This window comes from Lepisma saccharinum, unplaced genomic scaffold (assembly GCF_977018435.1).
Source record: "Lepisma saccharinum unplaced genomic scaffold, izLepSacc3.1 HAP1_SCAFFOLD_1189, whole genome shotgun sequence".
Classification (NCBI taxonomy): domain Eukaryota; kingdom Metazoa; phylum Arthropoda; class Insecta; order Zygentoma; family Lepismatidae; genus Lepisma; species Lepisma saccharinum.
In genome coordinates this window covers 144-27300 of record NW_028143826.1, presented here as the reverse complement: position 1 = coordinate 27300, position 27157 = coordinate 144, and the positions used below count along the sequence as shown (strand labels likewise).

General features: G+C 40.5%; 1 protein-coding gene and 1 non-coding gene across 2 annotated transcripts; one reads left to right on the top strand and one right to left on the bottom strand.

The window, feature by feature from the left end:
* On the top strand, positions 1 to 25896 carry LOC145983535 (glutathione S-transferase 1-like). Its single transcript, XM_083116612.1, has 5 exons — positions 1 to 141; positions 8162 to 8220; positions 18169 to 18310; positions 20084 to 20254; positions 25624 to 25896. Exons 1-5 carry the CDS (start codon positions 1 to 3, stop codon positions 25756 to 25758), a joined length of 648 nt encoding a protein of 215 aa, XP_082972738.1. The 3' UTR covers positions 25759 to 25896.
* Positions 8660 to 8734, bottom strand: TRNAR-UCU (transfer RNA arginine (anticodon UCU)). Its single transcript has one exon. It is a non-coding gene; the product is annotated as a tRNA-Arg (tRNA).
* Positions 25897 to 27157: the final 1261 nt, after the last annotated feature.

Sequence of the window (27157 nt, the reverse complement as noted above, 5' to 3'; positions counted from 1 at the left end):
ATGTCTATCGACCTGTACTTCATGGACCTGAGTCCTCCAGCTAGAGCCACCTACTTAGCTGTGAAGTCCCTGAACCTGAATGTCAACCTTAAAAATGTGGACCTGACCAAAGGGGAACATTTGACACCTGAATTTAAGAAGGTAAAGTGTTTTTTCTCTCTTTTGTAGACCATGATAACGAGAAAGAATTATTAAGGTGCAAAATTATGGGAAAAAATGTCCTAAAAATGTTTTCAAAAAGGTGCTGATAAAATGTCTTTATTCAATGCTATCTTTTTCGAGGCCTTCTGTATATAATGATGCGCGCGGACCGCAGAGAGAACTGTGGCTCTGCAGAACAGGTTTATTTGAAGTTTGTGTTTTCTCTCGCGGGTTTTGCTACATTATCTTGAGAACTAGTGGGGCTGTAATGATTATATTATACTATTTTACAGCTCTCGTTCTGGTCTACAAAATGAGACTAGGATTTTTTATAGCTGCTCAAGAAGAGTGAAAATCTTTTATATTTCTGTCCAATTTGTTAACAAAACATGAACGAAAAGGAAGGAAAACGGTGCTGAAGCATCAAAGAGGGGTCAAAAAGGGGACGAATGTGCTAATTTCACGAAAAGATGCAACGAAGTGTGTTCATTTTACTTGATTCCATGTCCTAAAATACATATCTCAAAGGATCGGTATGAAAACAGCTATGTTCTTGGAAAGGCTGCACCTTAAAATCGGTTCACATATCATAACTAAATAAAATGTTATACAGGGCTTAGGACTGCATGCATAATGTCTGTTTCATACAGGGTTTCGGAGCGGAGCGGATCAACGCTCCGACTGTTGCCCACGCTCCGGAGCGAGGAGCGAGATTCTAAGAAATGGTTCGCTCCGCTCCGGAGCGGAGCGATGTCTTAGCCCGCTCCGCTCCGGAGCGGAGCAGCGGGAATCGGAAAATTTCTCGCTCCGCTCCGGAGCGAGGAGCGAAGATTTAGAAAATGGTTCACTCCGCTCCGGAGCGGAGCGCTACCTTGACACGCTCCGCTCCGGATCGGAGCAGAGGAAGTTGGAAAATTTCTCGCTCCGCTCCGGAGCGAGGAGCGAAATTTTAGGAAACGGTTCACTCCGCTCCGGAGCGGAGCGATGCCTTGTGACGCTCCGCTCCGGAGCGAGGAGCGATATTCTAAGAACTTGCCCACTCCGCTCCGGAGCGACTCCGGAGCGCTCCGAGGTTGGATAATACGTATACAGAAAACTAACGATCAAAGGTTCCGAGTACATTAGTAATTTTGTTTGTGGAATTTGTACGGCATTTGAAAATCGCCCGTTATTGTAGTTATAAAACTGATTATTACTAAAGCTAACGCCACGGAAACAGTCCAGAAAATATTACGTCACTCACCTACAGTGTTGCCAATAAGCAAGGAATAATCCTTACACAATACACCAGGGAAGGCACATTCAACCGCATACGTACAGTCAGGACACTGCAGGTGTTCATGCAAAACACTCGCTGGTGCATGATTGCCATATCTTACTTTCTTTTACGCTGGTTATGTATGATACTTTGAATGTAGGGAAAGGGAAAAGTTTAAAGTAATTGGAAATTCAGGTTGCTAATTTTAACTTTTCGATTTTTGAATGTATGAAGTTGAAAATCGGAATCATGCTTATTAATGTTACCGTCGCCCAATAAGGAAACGTTTTAATTTGAAATAGCTACAGAGTTTTCATATCTAACTTTTTAAAAATCCTGACACTAGAAAGTTGAAAACCGGCTTAACCAAAAATGTAAGTTGCCACATTTGGTTTACTTTTATGAAGGTATAAAATCGAAAATCGGAATGCTGTTTTTATACAGCCGAACCGGGGAATTTAAATAGTATGAAATACAGGGTTGTCATATCGATTCTTTTTCCCAATTTTAAAGGCAGAAGTTGAAATAGGTATTTAATGGTTACATACGTATACTACTGCAAAAATTACAAAATGTCTGATTGCCATATCTAACATTTCAAGTTTGTAAGCAGTAACCTGGAAATAGGCATGATGGTTATAAGAAAATTGAAAAAATTTTGGAAAACGACGAATGGAATTTTGCTATATTTAACTTTCTGAGTCTAGAAAGCCAGAAAACGTATACGTATAAAATTAATATTTTTTGTATTGAGTACGTTGTACACAGCAAACTGAAAGCAAGTTTTCAGTAATGAACAATGTGTAGTCAGCAGATAAGTCGAAACAAGATGTATAAACCTTAATAACCGTGATAAACACAAAATGTAATATTATCTACTTGGATAGGGTCATGTCCTGAATTTTATGGTTTCATTTTGAAAAACAGGGCTGCGAGCAATACGTGCCTTCCTCACTAATGGCATTTGATTTTATTTTTGTTACTTAGCTTTGAATTTTGGCTAATCGCGACGATGATAATGAGAGAATTGATAAATGTGTACTGAAAAAAAAGTAGCGCGCTGTATCCTGACAACATAGTGGTAACAACGTCGCCTTGTAATGAAGGGGCACTGGGATCGATACCCGGTGGAGGGACATAGTGGCTCGAATCCCACATAAGGTAGGATTTAAACTGTAGGTCTATTCTCGATAGCGTATTGTTAAATCTTAAATCCACCAAATGTCCATAACACAAGGCATTGTTTCAACGTATGTTGAATGTATAATTGCAATGTATATTGTGATAAATTAATCCTTAAGAAAATATACATTTATAATTCTGTTTAACAATAAGAGACTTCACTTTCCTTTACATCTATTCACAAGAGCATAAAAATACAACTTGGAAATTAATTTCCAAATGAACAACCTTTTATTCATATCTTTTACGTATGTGTGTGTGTTTTCTGAAATCTGGCAAAGTCCTAATAATGTATCCACTTCTTTTTGTGAAAGTGAAGAGAAGAACAACACGCGCAAGTAATACTTTTAAAAGAAAACAATCTAGCCAGAATTGGTGTAGCATAATTCTAATACAACTGGCAACACTGGAGCTGTCTGGCAAAGGCGATGTCTCTACCATGTACGGATAAGTCGAACGCAACGTACAGCGCAGCGAACGAAGTTCTCAACCCCGAAAGCACACACAAACACCCTCCTCCCCTCTTGAAACGGGCGCAAGACCAAAGCGCTAGCCGATTGCACTGAGTCGCCATGTCCAACGTGGATACGGGCAGCGCGGTGCGTGCGGTGCGATGCGAGCAACGCGGCAGTCGTATCCGATCAAACCTGTAGTCAGCAATGAGCCCGTCCTACGTGGACACGTTACGCGTGCGATTCGTCCGCTCGCAACGCACGCAACGTTTGATTTTCAAACAGGTTTGTTTTGTATCGCATTTGCCGTCCGGTGGCGAGTCGCCGAGAAAGATGGAAGGGCTTATTGCAGAAGTGCAAAGAAGAAATATGTTGTGGGATAAAAGAAACCCTCGTTACAAAGATCGTTTAATTGTTGATAAGGAGTGGGATTCCGTAGCTGAGAGTACAGGAATTAATGATAACAAGCACCATCCAATCTTTTCACAATATAGTCAAAGGTGTTTATTGTCATTCTTGTGTACTGATGAAATGCATTTTCGTCTGCTCGTAGCTGCGGATACAGATGATGAAATTCTCCATATGACAACCTATTCCTGAAGATTGTGTGCGTCTTTTGTCTGTGACGTCTCTTGTGTTCCTTCAATATTTTCATTTTAATTACACTACTTTCCATTAATAGCACCGAGCGCACCGAACTGGAAGCCATGTTCGTCGCAACTGCTCAACACAATCGCACGCAGTAACGTTGGACACTCCCTGCGTTCACGCACATATCTGCGGTGCGGCGATCGCATCACACCGCACGCTCCGCGCTGCCCGTATCCACGTTGGACATAGCGTCACCTGCAAGGAACACGGAATACGGTACAAAACGAAGCTGTCTGTTGTATGGGGGAGGTGGGTCGGACAAATCCGCAAAGCAGAAAAACTGATTGCTTGAAATTATTCGTAACTCATTCAACACATAACATTCAAACTCTTATATCTAAGAGTCACAATACAAAATAGTTCATCTCAATACAGAAATACTATTTACGTAATTCATATTTCAACTTATATCAAATGAACAATTTACGTACTATAGCTCTCTCTCTATCTCTCTCTCTCTCTCTCCCTCTCTCTCTCTCTCTCTCTCTCTTGATCCAAAACAACATTCTTGTATTGTTTTACAAAAGTTTAATGTGCATGATTGATTGATTGATTGATTTAGTTCATTTTACTTCTCTTCTTTGTCACTTTTGGCTAATCGCGAAGATGGAGATGATTGATGTTATGATTAAATTGATTAACGATACACACAAAGATTGTACACTCGCCTCACTTAGTACTCTGGCAGTTTGTTTTTTTATACAGCATATTTGTAGAAGATATAATTCAACATACAAGTGTATAAAACAAACTTATTACTAACTTCGTTGACCCTGTACAAGCCCATGCCGGGTTTTGAACCACCCCACGGATCCCTGACGTCATAGGGTGCTGTGCTGTAGAGCGAACACAAACAAAAATGCTTCGGCCAAAAGTCCCCGCGCACCTCCCCCTTCACCCGTTCGACTAGGGCCATAAGGAAGCATGATCCACTCTGTCCCTCCCCTCCAAGCGGGGGCGATCATGCAGACCAACAACTAGAGTACGTGGAAACAGGACTGCAGGCTCTTTTCCATGTGGTTCCACTATAACCACTCCGTCACGGAAGTCGGCTTTAATGCGCACATTCCATTATTCATAGTTGCATTACAGCATTCGTGTAAAAAAAACAACTCCTAACCGGATCGGAGCGTGCTGTCAAAACCACCACGCTCCGGAGCGGAGTGCTGTTGTCTCACGCTCCGCTCCGGATCGGAGCGTGCGTCTAAAAAATCTGAACCACTCCGCTCCGGAGCGGAGTACTGCTGTATCACGCTCCGCTCCGGATCGGAGCGTGTGTCCCAGAAAGCCGAACCACTCCGCTCCGGAGCGGAGTGCTGTTGTATCACGCTCCGCTCCGGATCGGAGCGTACGTCTCAAAAAGCTGAACCACTCCGCTCCGGAGCGGAGTGCTGTTATATCACGCTCCGCTCCGGATCGGAGCGTGCGACTCAAAAAGTCGAACCACTCCGCTCCGGAGCGGAGCGTATCTCTCAAGAAATCGAACCACTCCGCTCCGGATCGGAGTGCTGTCGTACCACGCTCCGCTCCGGAGCGAGGAGCGGAGTAGAAATGACGCTTCGAAGTCGCTCCGGAGCGCTCCTTTAGTACGCTCCGCACTCCGCTCCGAAACCCTGGTTTCATATTGGTTCACTGTATCCGAAGTTCACTAAAGCCAAAATGCCTTCACTTGTTATCTCACCAAGGGTGCCCGCAGAGGGGGCCCAGGGTGGCACTTGCCTCCCCTGAGATATCTTAAAAGACTATAAATTATTCAAATGATGAAATTGTAGCTTGAAAACGTTGGCGAAGGATGCCGTGAAAGACAGCAGATTAAGTCCCTATGCAAATTATCCTAGTGCTGGGGATGCTTTCTGAGAATTCTCTTAACTAAACTTTCACCCCACCTTAAGCACTGTTGCCTCCCTGAGAAAATATCCTGCGGGCGGCATTGTATCTCAGTACATCTTTTCTTTAGCTGTTCTTTTTCTCTCACCTTTCTTTCATTTACCTTGTTTCTGTCTTTATTCTTCTCTTGCAATTTCTTTTTCTCCCTATTTCTTTCTTCATTATTTTTCTCTTTCATTAATTTTCTCTGGTTTATATATAGTATAAATATACGTGGTACAATCCAAAAGTTCGGGGACTCGGCTAATAGTTCCTTTCCTTGATGAATTCAAAACACCTATGCACAACCACTTTCGAAGTAATCCCCTTGGGCAATGATACACTTTTGTCAGCGCTAGTAAAGCTGCTGGAAGTCATGTTTTGCAATCTCCTGTAATGCCTCTTGTGATGCTGCTTTCATCTCATTTTCTGGCGCGGAACGACACTCCCTTAGATGGGTTTTCATGTGTGCGGGGGGGGGGGTTAGAAGTCGCCTGGAGACAAGTCCAGTGAATAGGCGGGATGTTCCAGCACATGTTTGGCCATAAAAGAAAACCACAAGCATCACTTTACCTTTGTTTCGATCCTGCGGCATTTACTTTGATCTCGTTTTCATGTCTTTTTATTATTATAATAAAGAAAATGTCAATTCATTCTTCATTCCGGAGGGCAGAACAGTAAACAAGGCGCTCTATGTGGAAGTTTTTACGTCTTTTGCGGGAGTCCATCCGCCGTAAACAACCTGAGATGTGGCAAAGTGGACAATGGTACCTTCACCATGATAATGCGCCTCCCCACAGGCTCACACTCGTCGCTGAGTTTATGGCCACACATGGAACGGCTGTGCAGAAACATCTCGCCTATTCACTGGTGTTATATCCCTGCGGCGTCAACCCCCCCTTCCCCCTTACATTAAAACCCATCTAAATGGGCGTCATTTCGCGTCAGAAAATGATGATTGATTGATTGATTCTTCTTTATTTTACTTCGCCTTTGTGCCACTTTTGGCTAATTTTCGAAGATGGGATTGAGTGGTGATATGATGAAATTGATGAATAGACACTCACAAACATCCATGCCCAGGCCGGGATTCGAACCCAGGTGCCCAGGCTGGGATTCGAACCCGGGACCCCTGGCGTCGTAGCGCGATGTGCTAACCACTCCGCCACGGGGGCAGAGAAAATGAGGTGAAAGCATTACATGAAGCATTACGTGAAGTTGCAAAACGTGGCTTGCAGCAGCTTTACTAGCGTTGGCAAAAGTGTATCATTGCTTTGATTCATTTGTTGTTTTATGTTCTCCTGTGCATAAAGTGCTTTCACCTCAATAAACCTCCTGTGCCCGTAGTTGCTGTGTTTGTCCTGCTGGCGCACGACCTCTGTGTGACATCCCCTCGGTGCTGCTACGGGGAATCCCTCGTCCCGCATTTGTTGTCTCCATGGCAGGTACCATTCCCCGTCCGGTCCTCTTTCTCTTGCACCGTGCTTTGTTCTTGCTGCGGTGTCTCCCCACTGTGTTTGGGGACTCCCCATGCGCTGCACCGCCAGCGCCGCCATTTCTGCCCCGAACCATGTACGCGTCTGTTGCCTGTCGAGTGTCACGGACCACTTTGCTTGCATTCTCGGTGTGTTTCATCGTCCTACGTCGTCCTCCCGTGGTCCTGCAACCCCGACTACTTTTCTCGACTGCACTGCTTCAGTCATGGTGTTTGTTTCCCGCTGTGCAATGGTTACTTCATGCTTCATTGCTTCTTTTGTCCCTACCGTTGTCGATCGCTACCCTTTCCCTTCACTTGTCTTGCGGGACACTCCTGTTTCCTTTGTGGAACCCCATGCGCATGCGTTGCGCAGCTGCCGCCTGGTGTTTTTCGGATGGGCGACTTTGGTGTTCCTTTTGACTTCTTTTGTTCCGCCTTTATATCTTCACTGGTACTGGCTATACAGCGGTGTGAAGTTCATTTTCACACGTTTTCGGCGTTGTCTAGTCGGCAAAGTGGAAGGGGCACTTTCGTCTCTATTTCATGGGAGGTATCTGTGGTTTTCATTTGTACCCTACCTTTAGAATCACCCTGTATATATAGTATTGAGTTTGAGTTGCTGTTTTAAGTCCACTTTATGCACAGTAAGGCTAATCGGGACTGGACCTACAATTTAAAGTGGGATCCGAACCACTTGTGCCTCCACCGGGTATCGAACCCGGGACCCCTTGATTACAAGGCGTATATATATTATGTGTGTGTGTGTGTGTATATATAACTACTTCAGAAAGTAATTATTTTTTCTTGCACTTACATTTGAATGCTTCTCATTTATAGCCTTCTATCATCGTCTGCAAGTTGTTGATTCGATCCTCTGCACAATACAACTTCTATATGGTTTAATAAAGACAACACTACCAAATTGTACAACTTAGTTATACATTTTTTTTTCAAACTTGTGTTTAAGTGCGTACTCATTAAAAAATGTATTCTGAGGCGCAATTATAAGATTGCAATTATTTCCAATGTTGCACTGGGAATTTTCAAAGACAATATGTATTTAGTAAGAATTGTTAATGAGACAATATTAGTAGGAAGAGTTAAAGTGTATTTGGCATTTCTTTCAAATTTCAGATGAATCCACAACACACAATTCCTGTAATAAATGATAAGGGCACTGTTGTTTGGGACAGGTAATTATACAGTAATGATCGTTATATAGTTAACTTATTATAATGTTGTGTTAAATGATGTGCTGACTTATCTGAATTTATATATTAGCTTGCGTTTCATTAATGGTAATTCTTAATCCAATCATTCACATAACTAAATGATTGGTCTCAGTAACGTATTAAGATGCTATCTCCTCTTCAAATGTTTACTGCAACTAAATTAACATCATCGAAGGAAAATATTATTTTTTTATATATTTAGTTTATTTTTATTTTTTTAAATAGATTTGTGGTAGGGGTGTTTGTAACAAGGGTTGATAATTATGTACTGAGATAAAAACTTTGCTATTTTGGTTATGCTATTATAATTGAGTTTGATTTGGTGTTTTAAGTCCACTTTATGCACAGTAAGGCTAATCGGGACTGGACCTACAGTTTAAAGTGGGATCCGAACCACTTGTGCCTCCACCGGGTATCGAACCCGGGACCCCTTGATTAGAAGGCAATGACGCTACCACTGCGCCATGGGGGAGGCCGCTATTATAATTTAAATACCTAGTATATTACTCTATAAAGCCAGGGCTTCTTTATTCGAATCGTGGATAAGGCATACCGAGCGTCCCACAAAGGGGTTTACACTATTTGAATGTTAATAACAGAGAAAGTATTACCAGGGACGTAGCTAGGTTGATCAGTTTGGGGGGGCCCAAAACTTAAGATTTTTTTTCTATCAAACCATTAAAAACTAACAAACTATTAATATACCATATAGGCCTACATATATGTACAGTATGTGTGTGTGCTTTATATATATATATATATATATATATATATATATATATATATATATATATATCTTGTTGGAAGAGAACATTATATTCTCCTGTAGCCCCCTAAAATTTACGAATATAGACTTGCGAAATCTACGGCCATTATTCGGGAATCTAAATTCACAATGTACGCATTAACTTAATGGCATTTATACGTATTTTCGCTTATGTCAGATTTGATATACCAAGAACGTCATTAGTCGTTACTCCTTAGATTTGTAAATTTGCTCGAAGAAAATTGAGAAGTAGACAAAACCCTCTTCCGTGGGTTTAGATATAAAAGGGTGTTGAAATCAGGTGTACAAGTATGACAACGGTGCGAAAATGAAATGTTTGTGTAATGAGTTCAAGATAGGCATCCATGTATATTGTTTATACCAGAATCGAATCCGGCGTCCTCTAGTGCAAGGCGACACCGTTAATCACTATCCCATGGGACATGCTCGAGTCTTTTGTGGCGTAGTACTGTACACATTAGAGAATGATGACGATATATGAAATTTTTTGCACACATCTAATTTCTTAAAAGTAATCTTCTTTGTGCGTGCAAAACTGATTATATGATGGCAATAGAAATAACAAAATTCCCGCGCGTTAAAACTAATGCGCTCTCGTCTTTGGTACGACAGGTTCAAGGTTTGATTCCTGGAAGGAACTGCAAAATTTCTGTGATGGCCCAACATCGTGAGGACAATTGGGAAGCTACTTGAAATCGATATGTAAGCGAATGCCCCTCTCAAAACTAGATAGGACTCGATGTGATGACCTCGCGTCACCGAATGGAAAAACACTTCGCAGGCTTTGTTCTTCAAAATTAATTTTACTGAATAATTGTAGTTTTCTTTACATGAACTAAACATTGCTTTTTGCACAGTACAATGTTGCTTTCTTTCACACTATTTTTATAGTTATACATTCAAAGGATTCCACTCCCGAAGCATAAGCATAACGCGCTACGAAACCAGAGGTCCCAGGTTCGGACCTCTAACAGGTGTGGTTGCATCATGTCTCTCGCCTCGCTATTCCTTCGGTTCATCATTCAATCTCATTGTTGCATTTAACCCAAGAGGTAGAAGGGCCTTCCCGATGGCGCAGAGGTAGCGTCGTTGCCTTGTAATCAAGGGGTCCCAGGTTCGATACCCGGTGGAGGCACATAGTGGTTCGGATTCCACTTTAAACTATAGGTCCAGTCGGGATTAGCCTTACTGTGCATAAAGTGGACTTAAAACACCAATTCAATCCAAGAGGTAGAAAAGCAGCGTAAAAAACCGAATTAGAAATGATTGATTGACTTGGTTCATTTTACATCACTTTTCTGAAACTTTTTGGCTAATCGTGAAGATGAGAATGAGTTAAGATTAAATTGGTGAAAGGACCATTACAAAGAAGACACATGCCCAGGTCGGGATTCGAACCCCGGACACACTGCTTCGTAGCGTAACCTGCTAACCACTCCACTCCGGAGTTGTCAGCCCAAATTGAAATGAAAATTAGAAAATGCCGTCTTGAATTTGCAGGTACAGAGTTCACCTCCAAGGGCAAAATATTTTCGCTCCCACTAGGATAGGCAAATAACAGAAAATGCTTGATAAGTAATTTGGCTCTCCATATTTCATGATATTATTATGTAAGTAACTATTATTCGTTATATACAAGGGTCGTTCAATGTTGGCCAAGACTTTCGTGCGTAAAATATTAATTAATCAATGTAGCGCTGCATTACTTCGGCAGAACAGACCATGATTCCTTACGAGTAACCATGATCCCTTGTGACGCATTTGGCGCATGCGCAGTAGTGTTAACAAAGATGGCGGCATAGTATATCTGTTGCCTTGGAACGGCGGTGTATAATGAAATTTCTCGGAAGTAAAAGATCAAACCTGCTGAAATTTGGCGTAGACTGCAAGCACAGTATGGTGAACAAACACTGTCACGGGCAAGAGTGTACGAATGGTGTCAACAGTTCAGTGAAGGGCGGGAGTTGGTAGCAAATGAACCGCACGGACATGTTAGCCCAACTGCAGTCACTCCGGTGAATATCGGCGTTGAGTAAGTTATCCATGTGGATTTTTTGGAGAAGGGTGTCACAATTAATGCCCAGTATTACTCAACACTGCTTCACGGTGCTGTACGTGGGGCCTTTCGGAAGAAAAGACCTGGAATGTTGTCGAAACATGTCATTCTTCACCATGACAATGCCAGGGCACATACGGCCCATTTGACTCAAACAACACTGACCAAGTTGTACTAAGATGTTTTACCCCACAGTCCTTACAGCCTAGATGTAGCCCCCAGTGATGTCCACTTGTTTGGGTCTCTTAAAGATCATTTGGGCGGGACGCACTTCCAGACAGATGAGGAACTCAAGAACGCTGTCCTGCAGTGGTTACGACACCAACCTAAGCCAAGCGTCAGGTTAACCTTGCAGCAGGTTTTATGTATCAATCCGCGCGAGAACTGAGCTCAGAATCTTCCGTGCCAGTCTTTCCTCAACCGCCGAGCTGCTTTCATCGGAGACACTGAGAAAATCTACAGTATTGCCAACCGCACAACACATCAAAACCCGCATGCATGTCAAGTGGATTGTATTTTTGCTTCTCTTTGTCTCCTGAAACATAACATTTTAAAAGTACTTTCTGCGCATATATTATTTAATAAATGTGTCATTAATATAAGAGCGAAACAACTTCTAAACATGAGAGCATGTGTGTATATTTCGAGCACGCAAAAATAAAAATAAACAAAGATAAAAGTAAACAACGATAGGCCCCTCTTGAATTTAATGACAAATTATTGTTTTTGGTTTAGAAAGAAATAGATTTATGAAAAACTTGGTTGCTTCGTTCGCAATACATCCGTTACTGTAAGACACACGCACTTCAAGTTGTACCACCAAAAAAGCATGATTTGTTATTGGTGATATATACAATCAGGTGCATTGTCTGTCGCTATTACTCTGGTTTCAATTTATGAATCACTTCACTAAACCAGGATTCAAATCTTGGTCTGTCTATTTGTTGCTGATAATCACCCTTCCCTTTCTTTGCGCGGAACAGTAAATATGCGCCTTCAACAAAGCTTTCATTGCCGCCAGTGGGTGAAACAATAAGCCTCCCCCTTCCCCTCATCGTCGGTTTCTTCAGCCCTGGCGGTGGTTTTGCATGGTGGTATCCTTCCATGGTTTATTCCCCCTTCCCCCACTCACCGAGTTGAAGGACGTCTCGTCCAAATAATAAACATGTTTCTTCTCACTGCGATATATTTTAATACCGCGGAGATTCTTTTGTCGTCAAACAACAAACAATCGTTTCCTCTTGCTAAACTCAAACCGCAAATCATTCAACACCCGTGATAGAGTGCCACACACGTAAATTTGCCGTTGCGTAGAAACGAATTTTCGTTTCGTCTCCCTCTCTCTTAGCATCATGTGTTCTACCCTGCTCGAAAACCTTCGCTATTGTTGCCACATTGTCATTCCATTCCTGGACACACTCGCGCAAACATCATTGAAAACAATTGAACAGTGCTCCAGCTCGCGGTTCCCACCGGTCAGCAGGGACGGCAATGTGGCAATATAGCACGGCGTAGTCGTTGCTTCTTTTATGCAGTGCATGTTCATTGGCTAGCTAGTAACTAGTGTTGCCAACTGTAATAATGAAGCACTATTTCTGTCACGGAAGGGGAAAGCAGGTAAAGTGGCGGTGAGTTTTGTTGGATTGGAAGCACCATATTTTTATTTTATACTAAGTATTTGACCGGTTTGACGTTGTGTGCGTGTATTGTGTGTGTGTATGTAAAAGTGTGTGTTTGCTAATGAACGTTAAATTCCATAATGCCTCCAGTTCTGTCGAAGTTGAAATCAAAAACCTTGCATAGCCAAGCTCGGGAAATTCTAAGCAATTCAACTCTGGCTCCGGCAGGTGTTCTTGTAGAAATTGCATAGAGGAGGCTGTCATTTTTGCTGCTTAATGCGATACATATTGTTTTCTGTGTTAAAATTGCCATGCTTTGATGGGTGACCAAGTTCATAGCAGGGCCGGCGGAAGGGGAGGGCGAACCGAGCGGCAAAATTTGAAGAGAAGAAAAAATAAGCCTATTGAAAACTGTGATCGAGCGAGATATTCTTTTGCGCTGAATAGTATTGAAATAGCATAAGAAGTCTCATTATTTATTTTATATTTGATGTTTTAGTTAGGAATATATTGATTTTCAATTTTCCGTTGCTGCGTAATGACTGGGGGGGGGGGGTCGAAATAGAGCGGCATCTACTGCCACCTCCCAGGGAGGCAAAATGACTAGCGCCGGCCCTGGTTCATAACAAAAGAAAAAGCCGCGCAGCTTATCATCTAGTGGCAGTATATGTGCTTGTTATTGTTGTCGAAGCCGGCATCCTTTGTAAATGTACAACAAAGGCAACCGACTGTCGCAGATCTCAGAGAGGAAATAATAATACTGTTTGAGGAGGAGTGTTATGGTGCAATTGTAGCGGTTTAACACGTTGGCATGTTATTATCTGCCGTTGCAGTTCCATACCAGTGTATACGGGTTTTGGGAGTGAAAAGTTAGAACGCCACCAGTGCATTAATGCAATGAAAAATAATATATACGTATATATATTTTTTATTTTGTTTGAAATCACTCAAATAAGGAATCGTATGAAGAAGTCTTCTTTGCAGAATTTTTGGTAATTGTACTTATGTGTTAGTTCATATTTTGCGAATTTTTAGTCCATATGTATGTAGCTACATACAAAGCCACTTGTTAGTACATATTAATCCTAGTCCTGGTATAATGCATGACGTTTAAAACTCAACGTTAGATAGACCTGAATTCTCTAATTTTATTGTTGTACGTAACAGCTGTGCATCGGCGCACCGCAGCGATTTTTCTATCTGCTCCATTAGCAACACTGCTTCTTTAGTTCTGTCGCGCATTGCACGGCAGAATTATCTGCGCTGGACTCTACAATTCGTGTGCACATTGACGGCAAATCACCTCACGCCCTGTTTTACTTTGATCTTGTTGCCGCAAGGAGGATTATGCATTTAAAACAACTTTGACTTTGAAGAACATTTCCTTTCGGATGAAGCCCAAAATAACATTCGGGTAAAACCGCGCGCTGAACAGGAGATTCAGCCATTCTCGCCGCTCTACAATAAACATAGGGTTAAAATAGTGGGAGGTGCAACACTGGTATCAGCGATTTCACGCGCTCTGCAACGCATTCAGTCTCGCTCGACTCGCTCTAAAGTTTCAATGTCTCTTCAACGCATTACAGATTCGAGTTGGCGAATCTGCGGTTCTAAGTTCGTCTGCACAGTGATTGCAACCAATTAAGTCCATACCTGCTAATCAATGTATTATTTTGTCTGTATATTACAAATTAAATAACTGTTTTCTTGCAAGTATGCAGTTGTGTCGGAATAGAACCCGTCTCAGTGGAACTATATTCTTGCGCGCACGTTTGGATCTACATATGCTAAAACCTGCTGCAAGGTTGACCTGACGCAGGGCTTACTTCTTTTTACGCCAAAGGCATCAAGGAACTTCCACAACGACGGCAACGGTGTCTGGGTATTCAGGGGGAATACTTTGAAAAACTGACATAGTTTGGTGCTTCTATGCATTTGTATGTATATTTCCTGTCTATAAATAAAAGTCTTGGTCAACCTTGAACGACCCTTGTAACTTCGGATTAAGTCTATTTGTATGTGTAGTCAGCTTTCCCGCCTAAGCAGCAGCCACAGCGTCTGCATTTGTTGGGCCAGGGTTGTTAAAGATCCAGGAATTGTAAATAAATTCAATTCCCGTTCAGGAGAGAAAATCAGCAAGCGTAAATGGGTTCTGGACAGTAACGAACATTTGCATCTGTAAAGTTTTCAATTCGGTCCAGGAATATTTTTTCCAGATGAATATAAATTCGGTCCAGGACCCTTACTTCCTGATGAATTTAAATACAGTCCCGATTAGCCTTACTGTGCATAAAGTGGACCTAAAACCCCAAATCACCCAACCAACCCTATAGAACAAATTAGGGTTGTTAATGGTCCAGGAATTGTAAATAAATTCATTTCCCATCCGGGAGAGAAAATCAACTAGTGTAAATGGGTTCTAGGTCTCAATTCGGTCCAGGAACTTTTTTCCCGTATGAATTTAAATAATGTGCAGGAATTATTTTTCCGGTTGATTTTAAATACTGTGCAGGAAGATTGTTTGAGGCTGAATTTAAATACGGTGCAGGAACACTTTTCCCGGTTGAATTTTTATACGGTCCAGGAACATTTTTAATGGAACAATACACTACTTGGACCGAATTTAAATTGTGCGAGAAGAAATGTTCCGGTCCTGCAACGGAACCCAATAAAACCCATTAGAATTTATGGGTTCCTGAAACTTTGACAACCCTGGTGGAGGCTAAATGAAGATAAATCATAAAAAGTCGTAATATTTATCATGAATGTAAAATTTTCAGCAAATGTAGAACAGTTTGCCGGGGCCACGTGAACGTTTCTGGGGGCCAGTGCCCCCCCGTGCCCCTCCCTAACGACGTCCCTGAGTATTACAGATAACATGATGGAACTTGTATCTGGATCTGTCATGATTAGTGCTTGTTGCAATTAATTTGTTTCTCTTTAATTTCAGTTCAGTTGCCAGTAGTGACAAGTAACTGACAAGATGGATGGGAACCTTTCCGTTGAGCAACGGAAGTGGATTTTAAAGTGTTTTTGGAAATGTGAGAACATGAAAGAAGTGCATAATTTGATGCATGGACTTCTTGGGGGATCTTGTGAAAGTTTGCACCACTGCTTCCATCCCTCTTTCGTTCGATACTGATTTCTTCCTGCCACACCGTTCCAGATCACACACAGTTCCTTCCCTCTCAAACTTGTCGCGTAATTTCGTAATTGTTACACGTGACGGTGGCGCAGTATCAAATTCTGCCCGCCATCGTCTCTGCACTTCTTTCATGTTCTCACATTTCCAAAAAATACTTTGAAATCCACTTCCGTTGCTCAACGGAAAGGTTCCCAGCCATCTTGTCAGTTACTTGTCACTACTGGCAACTGAACTGAAATTAAAGAAACACAAATGAATGGCAACAAGCACTAATCATGACAGATCCAGATACAACAAGTTCCATCAGGTTATCTGCAATACTTTCTTTGTTATTAACATTCAAATAGTGTAAACCCCTTTGTGGGACACTGTATATAACACTGGGGAACAGTGAAATTGCGGCACAGTGCTTGAGAGCTAATTTAGGTCAATTTCATGCTTCTGAATAATGATATAATAATATATTTCCTGAATTGGCTCTAATTTATGAAATAAATGCAACTAAACCAAAATGGCGGAAACATAAGACATACATATAAATGAACTTCCAACAACAATTTAATATTTATTTTTGTGATTACAATCATTATTATAAAAATAAATTTATATAGGCCTATGATCATAATAATTAAGAAAATATGTACACAATGAAGTAACAAACTATGTGAAACGTTTTCTATACGATTTCCTGCTGTATTGTTTTTAGGACAATCCCTCTGTATGCTCCAACAGCAGTCGGCCATCATGTGGCGATCCCACCGTCCCTGGTACCTTTCTTCCATTATCCTTATATCCTGATGGAACCTTTCTCCCCGTTCTTCACTAAAATCACCAAGGTTCTCAGGGAATCTGTCAATGTGGCTATGTAGAAAATGTATCTTCACACTCATATTAGCTCCCAATTTCTCAAAATTTTTCAACATATTTCCAACTATATCGCGGTAGTTTTCTGCTCTGTGATTTCCAAAAAGTTTTTGACGACTGACACAAAGCTTAGCCAGGCCTCAGATTCGATGTAAGACATGTAAGTTGTAAAATTGGCATCATTTATAAGTGTACGAATCTGTGGTGGTCCGTCAAAGATTCCTGCCTTCAATTTTTCAATACTTAGTCCTGGAAAAGTGTGGTATATATATTTGAAACAATCACCACTTGTATCTAAGGCCTTGACAAACTGTTTTATCAACCCAAGTTTAATATGCAGTGGCGGATGGATGATTTTGTCCCTATCTATCAGCGGTTCATGAATGATATTAGCTTTTCCCACTAATATTTTCTTTTGGGGGTCAAACTTTTATCGTCCAATGCTTTTCTCTAGCACGACTATCCCACAAACATAGGAAACAGGGATATTTTGTGTACCAACTTTGCTGTCCTAGTAAAAATTTCACCATCTTGAAATCCACACACACGAGCCACTTATGTTCAGCATATTAATTTTTTTTCTAAAACCATTTTTATGTTTTGGTATTCTTCCTTAAGCTTTGTTGAGTGTCCGATATATTGCCTAGCAATGCTTCATAAGTTGCCTAAATACATAAATAAGTTTCTTAATGGGAATTTCAGCCCATTATCAAATTTTGATATTACCGAGAAAAGCGTAGAGTAATTTTACCTCCTACATTTTCCATGGTGTGTTTATTTTTATAACTGGAGTCAATTCAACTGAACCAATCATACAATTGGCAATCACAGCTGTTTTGTGTGCTGAAACTGTTATTAAACTTTATGCCACAAAATAAAATCTTTTTTTGTTCCCCAGTGTAATTAGTTCGTTGTGTTCCTTCCACGATTTATTTCATTACTTTATCATCCTCATCGCGATATACTTACAAGGTAGAAAAGTGACGTCAAATAAGTAAAAGATGTAAAAAATATATAATTCAGTCTAATACTATAAACTTCTGTCCTTGTATCAAGGCATTTCTTTTTTTTTTTACTTCGCCGAAAAATTATGGCCTTTTCGTCAAATAACCAATTTCTTGCACTTTTGGCTAATCGAGAAGATGAAATTTATGAAAGGACAATCACAAACATGCATGAATATGACACAAGTGTCACAGAGGATTGTACTGGCTGTGAGTTCAGACGCCGGAGCCTCGTTAGTCTGCAAGAATGCAGTTCAGTGTGTACACGAGGGGGAGAAATTGAGATTTGGAAAAGTAACCCTTTACATACTCATAGACATTTTCATCTTTACTGCTGGATTTAACATATGAGAAAAGTGCATAAAACTAGAAGAGTTTTGTATTTACCATTGTATTAATGTATAAATTGATTTCGTTACTACTTTATCTTGCAGCCATGCCATTAATGCATACCTAGTGACCAAGTATGCCAAGGATGACTCACTCTACCCCAAAGATCCCAAAGTAAGAGCCGTGGTCGACCAGAGGCAACATTTTGATACAGGAGTGCTGTTTGTGAGAATAAAGGAAATCTTTGTAAGTATTTTGATTAAAGTAAAAAACATACAGGCATCTTTTCGTCTTTGTTTTGTTTTGTGACACTCCTGCACGTGTGCAAACTTTGGCAAGAGTGCATTCAGTTGTATAGCTGCAGTATTTCTATGGGACTTCAAGGCATGATATTGTTAATTTCGAGTATGGAAAGAAATGATTGTAAAATACAGGATACAGGTTGTTTCTCATATTCTACCAATACAGGGTGTCTCATAAGTAATACCGCAAACGGACACAGGTGAAAGTACACGATAATAGAAGCAAAAAAGTCTCAGTAAACATGGGTCTGGTAAAATGGTAAAATGGTACCCACACATTCGCACACATTATTAGCATATTACCAACTAGGACGACGTTTACAAACAGTGAAGTCAGTGGCGGCTTGTAATCACACATTCGCGATTATCTCGAAAACGGCTCGTTTGCAGACCCATGTTTACTGAGACTTTTTTGTTTCTATTATCATGTACTTTCACCTGTGTCAGTTTGCGCTATTACTTTTGAGACACCCTGTATAATTCAACGAATAAAATGTAATTTTATGTGAAAGGTCGCACAACATAAACTTTATGAATAAATTTACTCCCCAACTTTTAAAGGTTATTCGAGAACAAGGTATGGTAAATTAATATCAAAATAGAAAAACTATGCATTTCAGTACACAAATCACATGAAATGCAAAAAATAATGGAAAATAGTTGGACTGGATATTCAGCCATCTGGTGGTCGAGTAGCAAAGTCTTCCCAAGGATATAATAACAATAACAAATTTGGAATGAGATTGGTTTATTTTTATCAGTTTTTCATCATATATATAATAATAATAACTTTTATTCTAACTGCTTCAAGGTTTATTAGTAACTATCTTGAGCCCTAGAAACATTTCTGGCGTCGCCCGGACCTCTTGCTGTGAATTCTGGCCTGAAATATCACCCACCCCCTCCTAACGCACGCACACACACGCTACACTGGCGTACACGGGATTTTTTCGGAGGGGGCTGGAATTTTAAAGCTAGATATTACATAGCTAAGTTCTAGGGTGGGTGGGATAGGCTGTAATATATTTAATTATTATCATTTTTAACTTTGGTTTGAAACGTTGTTAAAAGACAAAAAAGTATAATTGAGGGTCATTTTATGGCACGATTACGTTAACTTTCTGGTATTTCCCGAGTTTTTTTGGATTTTCTCTCAAAGTTTCGGGAGGGGTTGTAACCCCATCAGCCCCCTCTCCGTACGTCCGTGTAGACACCCCCTACACACACACACGCACTGGCATTTATTGTATCAGGCAATCAAATAAATTCTACAACTGCACGTGCGCAATCACTTCTACTTAGAACTGGGTTCTTGCAAACAAAACTCCATTGTCTTGTGAAACATAATGAAACAATTGGGGAACAGTTGAAATGTAGATATTTAGAATTAAGACTAAAGTCTGTGGAGCATATCTTTGAAGGGCTAAGGCATGCTAACCAGCGTTTCATTGGATGATGCCAAAGTTTGTTTTGACTTATGCACAGATATAGGCTAAAGTAGAGAGCTTTAAAACTACTAAATATATATGTATTTAGACATATGTCTCAATCCACATTTGTACCTCAAATTCCTAGTCTTGTTTATGTTTTTTTCGTTTAATTATTAATTGAAAAAGTAGTAAGAAATATAGTTTGAAAGTTTAATAAAATTATATTTATATTAAGAGTTCTCTTCAACAATTATCACTTTTGTCCTAATGCACACAGTTATTTTCAGACACCAGTCATATTCCACGGAGTCACGACCGTTTCTGGAGAGAAGAAAGCAAGGGTTCTGGAGGCCTACGGCTTCCTGGACAGTTTTCTGGAAGGCCACGACTGGGTTGCTGGTACCCCTAAGCCAACCATTGCAGATTTCGCTTGCTATGCATCAGTTTCCAGTTTGGATGTAAGTAGTTACTCCCAGTGACGTGTTGACTACTTTCTTTCGCAGATGACCTTTCTTCATGCTACAGGGCGGTCAAAAAGTACCGTCACCATAGGCGTACGCAGACTCTCTGCCCCCCTTCCCCCAATTCCTCAAGAAGTACCATGTGGCCAGAATTAAAGTTACCAAACTCAGAGCCCTCTGTAGCCTGTTTGAGGCATCGTAGAACTCTGAAATTTGGTGAATCCACTATGCAGACCATGGGGAAGAGGATGGCGATAGAAAAAAATATAGTTCAATTTTCAGTCACCAGGTTGAAATGTGGCGCTGTACTTTCATGATGGGTTGTAATAATGAGGTAAACTGCTCCAATTGGTTATGGATTTGCCTTTACCTTGCAATCTTGCAAGAAACGAAAGTTTATTTTCTCGCAACTTCCAGCCACTAACAAATGTCTTTCTAATCAATAACTCAGCTAAATCACTTAACGTGATTATTTGTACAACCCATCATGGATGTTCAGCGCCACATTCCAACCTGGTGGCGGAACATTGAACTGTATTTTTTTTATCGCCATCCTCTTCCCCATGGTCTGCATAGTGGATTCACCAAATTTCAGAGTTCAACGATGCCTCAAACAGGCTACAGAGGGCTCTGAGTTGAGTAACTTTAATTCTGGCCACCCGGTATATGCATTATAAGTAAATAGAATTATTGTTGTCAATCCTGCCCCCCCTTCAAATATTTAGCTGAAGTTGCCGCCTCTGGGCAGAAACCTTGATGAAAGTTCTGACGGGAAAGAAAAAACCTGATTCCACCTACTGTTTTACTGTATCGATTGGTACGAAACAAGGGCATAGTATGGTTCCCGAACCCACCGAAAATCCTCTTACAAGAGAGGTTATCTAAGTGTCCCCCTACGATTTCCATGAAACTTGGCAGGTGTATAGAGGGGCCCAAAGGAAAAAATACGTGTTTTTTTGTTTCAGCTAAAAAACTGTTTTAGGGGGCAACCCCCCCCCCCTCAAATGTCAAGATGAGGAGATAATGAGGTGGGGATCTGACCCCTGTGTCCCCCTCCGATTTCCACGAAACTTGGCAGGTGTATAGAGGGGCCCAAAGGAAGAAGTACGTGTTTTTGTGTTTCAGCTAAAAAACGGTTTTAGGAGGCAACCCCCCCCCCGCCCCTCAAATGTCAAGATGAGGAGAAATTGAAGTGGGGATCTGACCCCGAAACCACGTAAATATGGCATAGGAAGAAACAGGGGGCATAGGGCCCCTCTATACACCTGCCAATTTTCATGGAAATCGGAGGGGGACACAGGGGTCAGATCCTCACTTCAATTTGTCCCCATCTTGACATTTGAGGGGGGGGGGTTTGCCCCCTAGAACAGTTTTTTATCCTAAACAAAAAAAAACACGTATTTCTTCCTTTGGCCCCCTCTATACATCTGCCAAGTTTCATGGAAATCGGAGGGGGACACTTACAGTGGCGTGGCCAGGATTTTCGAAAGGGACGGGTTACATACACTATTTTTCGTAGTCATCCCTCATTTTGCCATCTTTTCCTACATTTGACTTTCTTTTTTAGGAATACTAGGCTATAGGGGAGATTATAACCCCCCACCAACCTCCCCTTGGGCACGCCACTGGACACTTAGATAACCTCCCTTGATAGTGTAATTTTAGGTGTATTATAGTTCAGTTATGTAGGAAATACCCCTCCCCCGTAGTTGCTTGGAACTTTCAGAGGCTTGAAAATACTTGCTTTTCTTTAAGAGCATAATATTTTTTTTTAATACGCGTAACAGCGATAGGATTCCTCTACACTAAATTTCTAGGTGAAAATAGGGCATGGACGTCTGGCTTAACTCCTCAGCTCAAACGTTACGAAGATGGAACGAAAGTTGTCCACTTAATGCATTATTCGATATCCTAGGAAAGTGTAAATTATCATCTCACAAGGTTCACACTCTAGTTGTAACAATCGCAGTTTCTAATGCAGCGTGTGAAAAAAGCTTTCGTGTTTGAAACCTTTGGAAACAATCCTGCTTGAAACAGGATGCTTGTTGTCAGTTGTCTCTTGGCGGTCCTTGTTATTGAGAAGGAGGAATGTCAAGTATTAGGCGTACCGAAGGTGGTCAATGTTTTCTCCAAAGCACATATAACATAATTCTCCTGGAAGGGAATTGCGCTTAACTAAGTGAGTTTCTAATACTTAAGAAAGTTACTTCCAACGTCATGTTTATTTTACAAACTAAACTCTTCGAAACATTTGATTTTTGTTATTTATACACTAGTAAAAACAATTAGAGGGGCACTATTGTCATTGCGAAAATCAGAAAACCTTCGACTGTTACAGATAGAAACTATGTTGCACATTGATTGTTCATGGTTTGTGTACATAAATCATCAACCAAACAATTTTTTTGTGCAACCATGAATGAGGGAGAAAGAAACATAGCAAGAACGGAGCAAAATCAAAGTGGCCGCACACGAAAGATCCATACGTCAAGCATAGTCTTGGAGGAGTATGTTTGTGTACACGGTTCTGTGGTGTGTTACAACTAGTCAGTCGCCATGCGGCATCTGAGCGAGAATGACGTGGTCCGAGCAGTTACAATGCTGGAAAGGGAAAGGTCTATCACAACAGTGGTGGCTGAGTTTAATGTGGCCTCTTCTGTGATCGACAGAGCTTACAAGAGGTGTAGAGAAACAGGCAGTTACAAAAGAAGACCAGGGCAAGGTCGAAAACTGAAGACATCAGCACGAGAGGACCGTTATTTGAAACACTGTGCTCTTCGACGCCGCACTGCAATTGCTCAGGACCATAAAAATGATCTTCGGGCCGCTACTGGAGTAAATGACTCAGACTGTAAGAAATAGTCTTAGGGAAGTGGGTCTGCGATCAAGAAGGCCCCTACAGACAATAAGACTTGAGGCTGAGCATAGGAGAAGCCGAGTAGTGTTTGCTCAAGAGCACAGAAACTGGCAACTTCGTCATTGGAGGAATGTATTGTTTACCGACGAGTCTCGTTTCCGCCTAACAAACTGTGTGCGTGTTTATCGTCGCACTGGCGAGCGTCTTACAAATGCTGCAGTCCTAGAACGCGACAGATTTGGAGCCGGCTCGATAATGGTCTGGGGGTGGCATCAGTTTAGACAACAGAACGGACCTTGTCGCCATCAGAGGCCGACTTAATCTAGACAGCTACATTGCGGAGGTTGTGCTGGATCATGTGATGTCTATTGCAGTGGGTGGAGGCCCAGAGTTTCTGCTGCAACACGATAATGCTAGGGCACATACTGCAGTGGCCACAATGAATGTCCTACATGACCTCGATATTCGGACAATGGTTTGGCCTGCCAGCAGCTCAGATATAAACCCGATTGAACACATCTGAAGTATCTTGGATAGAAGGGTCCTCAACCGCCCAAGAGCCCCCCAGACCCTGCAGAAACTGAAAGTGGCCCTTCACGAGGAATGGGACAACTTTCCTCAAAGGGACATCAGGAAGCTTATCAGAAGCATGCCCCGAAGGTGTGCGGCAGTATTAGTGGCAAATGGTGGTCATACAAAGTACTAAAGTAGTGTTTCATCAAGATCTAATGTCCCATTGTAAGGACGTTTCAGTTTGGTTTAGCACCATGACACATAATTTTGTTTGTAATTGGATTACTTCAAGTGGCAAGTAAATGACATTTCGGTTCGTTGACAATGAAAGATTGGTGTACTAGAATGTACTTGTGTTTTCCCTTACAACAAAATAGTTTATGAAATAAATCACTTTCAAAAGGTGTCCCTCTAATTGTTTCGACTAGAGTGTATTACTGTGTTATAACTTCAATATTTGTATCACTATTTTCGTCTCAAGAAAGACGATGAATTATGAAATTTTAAATGGAGAAACTACAGGGTGACAATTAATGAACTATATGAAATAAAAAGGAAATTAGTGACAAACCACGTAGTACACAAATTGTATTGCACATGTAAACGGCACTACAGACATTCGGATTTAGGTTATGACCTGTTCAATATGTCTGCCATCTCTGGCGATGACGTGGCGTAGACGAACAGCAAAATTCTGCATGACCCGCTGAAGTGTCGAAACATCGATGCTGTTTGTCGACCGACATTGCCAACACTGTCATCACAAACACTACCTGTTCTCTCAAACTTGCGAATCAAATTCTTCATTGTTAGCACACTTGGACCGGCCAATAGGCCTTCACAAGTGATATACGCTTCTGCACGCTGTACCGTGACATTTTCACTTGCAAATGGCCGACATCAACACGTTGCGTGCGCATGCGCATACGAATTCCCATCATGTCCTGTGGCCAGCCACGCAGTTTGGACGTCATCACGCGAACCGTTCATAAATTATGACGGTTTTATTTCATATAGTTCATTAATTGTCACCCTGTATTTTAGACCATTTTCTACCTGTCTCCCAACACTGAAATAGGCCACTAGAATCAATGCAACTTACGGCAGTTCTCCCGCGAATAAAAATATAATTAATGCCATTATTAAAACGAATCATATGGAGATAAACTCGTAATCAGGAAGTAAATTTAGGCAGTAAACGTCCACTATGCATAAGGACAAACACAAAACATCATATAATATATATATATATATATATATATATATATATATATATATATATATATATATATATATATATATATATATATATATATATATAAGTGTGTGCATGCATGCGTGCGTGCGTGCGTGTGTGTGTGTGTTAAATATAAAAGTAAATTACTAACTATTTAAAAATGCATTATCATTAGACATAAAGAAATTAATTTCTTACTTTTATATATGTCAGATATTTATAAAATAACAAATTATTTCCTTTACTAACTGGTTCAAGATTTTAATAAATTACAAAATAGTTGAAACTTTAATTTTGTGTAAGTTTATAGTAGATTTAATTGTTATGTTTGTGCATTCTTGTCTTGTTTTGATTGTGGGTATATTGTTATTGGTGTAGATCTGTTAATGATATCTTGAAAGAGAGAGAGAGCATGCAGCACTCACAAACATACTACTTTGTGTGAGTTTTCGATATTATGCTTAGTAAAATATATTTGAAATAAAAACTAATTGCTTATCTTTTGTTGTTATAACAAAACTCCCCCAGTCGGAATTTTTTGTGGGGGAGGATTTTAGGGGCCAGGATTGTTGGTGGGGGGCAATCCCCCTGTCCCCCCAGGATTTTACGCCCTAATAACATGGCAATCTTCTGGTTGCATCACTCATGCTCCCTTGCGGTTGACGACAGCGCCACAATTTATTTTTCATCTTGGTTAATCTGTACGGAGTTTCTAACGGAATCGTTTCTAAATTATAATTATTTTTCTTTATCTTTTAGCAACTGTTCCCGGTGACGGCTTACCCTAATGTGTCGGCGTGGTTGGAACGTTGCAAGACCCTTCCTGGAGCAGATGTTAACGAAAAGGGCGCCAAAGGCCTTGGCGATTACGTCAAGAGCAAGCTTGAAAGTTAAGACTGATACAGTAACGCCATCTGTGTGCTATTTTATGGCATATTCAATGCATCCATATGGGAGATGGATGTTAGAACAAAAGACTGATAACTGTGTTTATTCTCGAGCTGAATAATAAAGAAGTCAGAATTTAAGATTGATCACTAGTTTTATTTATCGTATTCTAATGACAGAGTTTTGAAAGTTGGAAATCGAGGTAAGTTTCCTAAAATAACGGCTGCTTCAAGTCTCTGCCAAAGGATTCGCCATGGAGGAGGTTCGTTAGAATGATTCCTGGTCATGGTACTCGATCAGCTTAACCATCAGACCACGCTGCCACCAGCTTTGCTCGTGATAGGCAGATACGTATCTAGAAATACAAGTGTCTCAATAATAATAATAAATAATTATTATTATTATTATTATTAATATAATAAATTAAATTCAAATAACAGTAATTGAATTTTTAAATTGATTAATGATGTATTGTTATTATTACATGAATAGGTAAAAATATGGTAGGAGAATAGATATATAACAGCATGTATTCATTATCTATTCATTATCTAGCCGTCGTCGCGTTGTAATCAAGTGGCTCCAGGTTCGATACTCGGTGGAGGAACATAGTGTTTCGGATTCCACTTTTAACTGTAGGTCCAGTCCCGATTAGCCTTACTGTGCATAAAGTGGACTTAAAACACCAGCTCAATCAATCAATCATTAGCTTACGTGTAGTTAAGACAGCCAAAATTTACATAAATACAACTGACCTGTTATTCAATAAATATTCAATTTTTTATCCATTTGACATTAATTTCCTTGCCAGGTCAGTTGTATTTATGTAAATTTTGGCTGTCTTAACTACACGTAAGCTAATGATTGATTGATTGAGCTGGTGTTTTAAGTCCACTTTATGCACAGTAAGGCTAATCGGGACTGGACCTACAGTTAAAAGTGGAATCCGAAACACTATGTTCCTCCACCGAGTATCGAACCTGGAGCCACTTGATTACAACGCGACGACGGCTAGATAATGAATAGATAATGAATACATGCTGTTATATATCTATTCTCCTACCATATTTTTACCTATTCATGTAATAATAACAATACATCATTAATCAATTTAAAAATTCAATTACTGTTATTTGAATTTAATTTATTATATTAATAATAATAATAATAATAATTATTATTATTATTATTATTATTATTGAGACACTTGTATTTCTAGATACGTATCTGCCTATCACGAGCAAAGCTCCCTATACGCCTTCATGGCATGGTGCTATGCACAGGGGAACACTTTTTTCACTTTATTGAATAACAAAAAAGGAGTTAGATCCAATTGACGAAATGTAAAGCTCCTGATTAATATTTGAGGATATTATCATAAGTAGTAATGTGCATAAATCTCTGG

What these genes read in the sequence shown, in the direction of transcription:
- LOC145983535 (XM_083116612.1), top strand. Translation starts at nt 1, where the DNA reads ATGTCTATCGACCTGTACTTCATGGACCTGAGTCCTCCAGCTAGAGCC. An exon ending in TGAGAATAAAGGAAATCTTT is followed by an intron (nt 18,311 to 20,083) that starts GTAAGTATTTTG and finishes AGTTATTTTCAG; the next exon opens with ACACCAGTCATATTCCACGG. An exon ending in CATCAGTTTCCAGTTTGGAT is followed by an intron (nt 20,255 to 25,623) that starts GTAAGTAGTTAC and finishes TTTATCTTTTAG; the next exon opens with CAACTGTTCCCGGTGACGGC.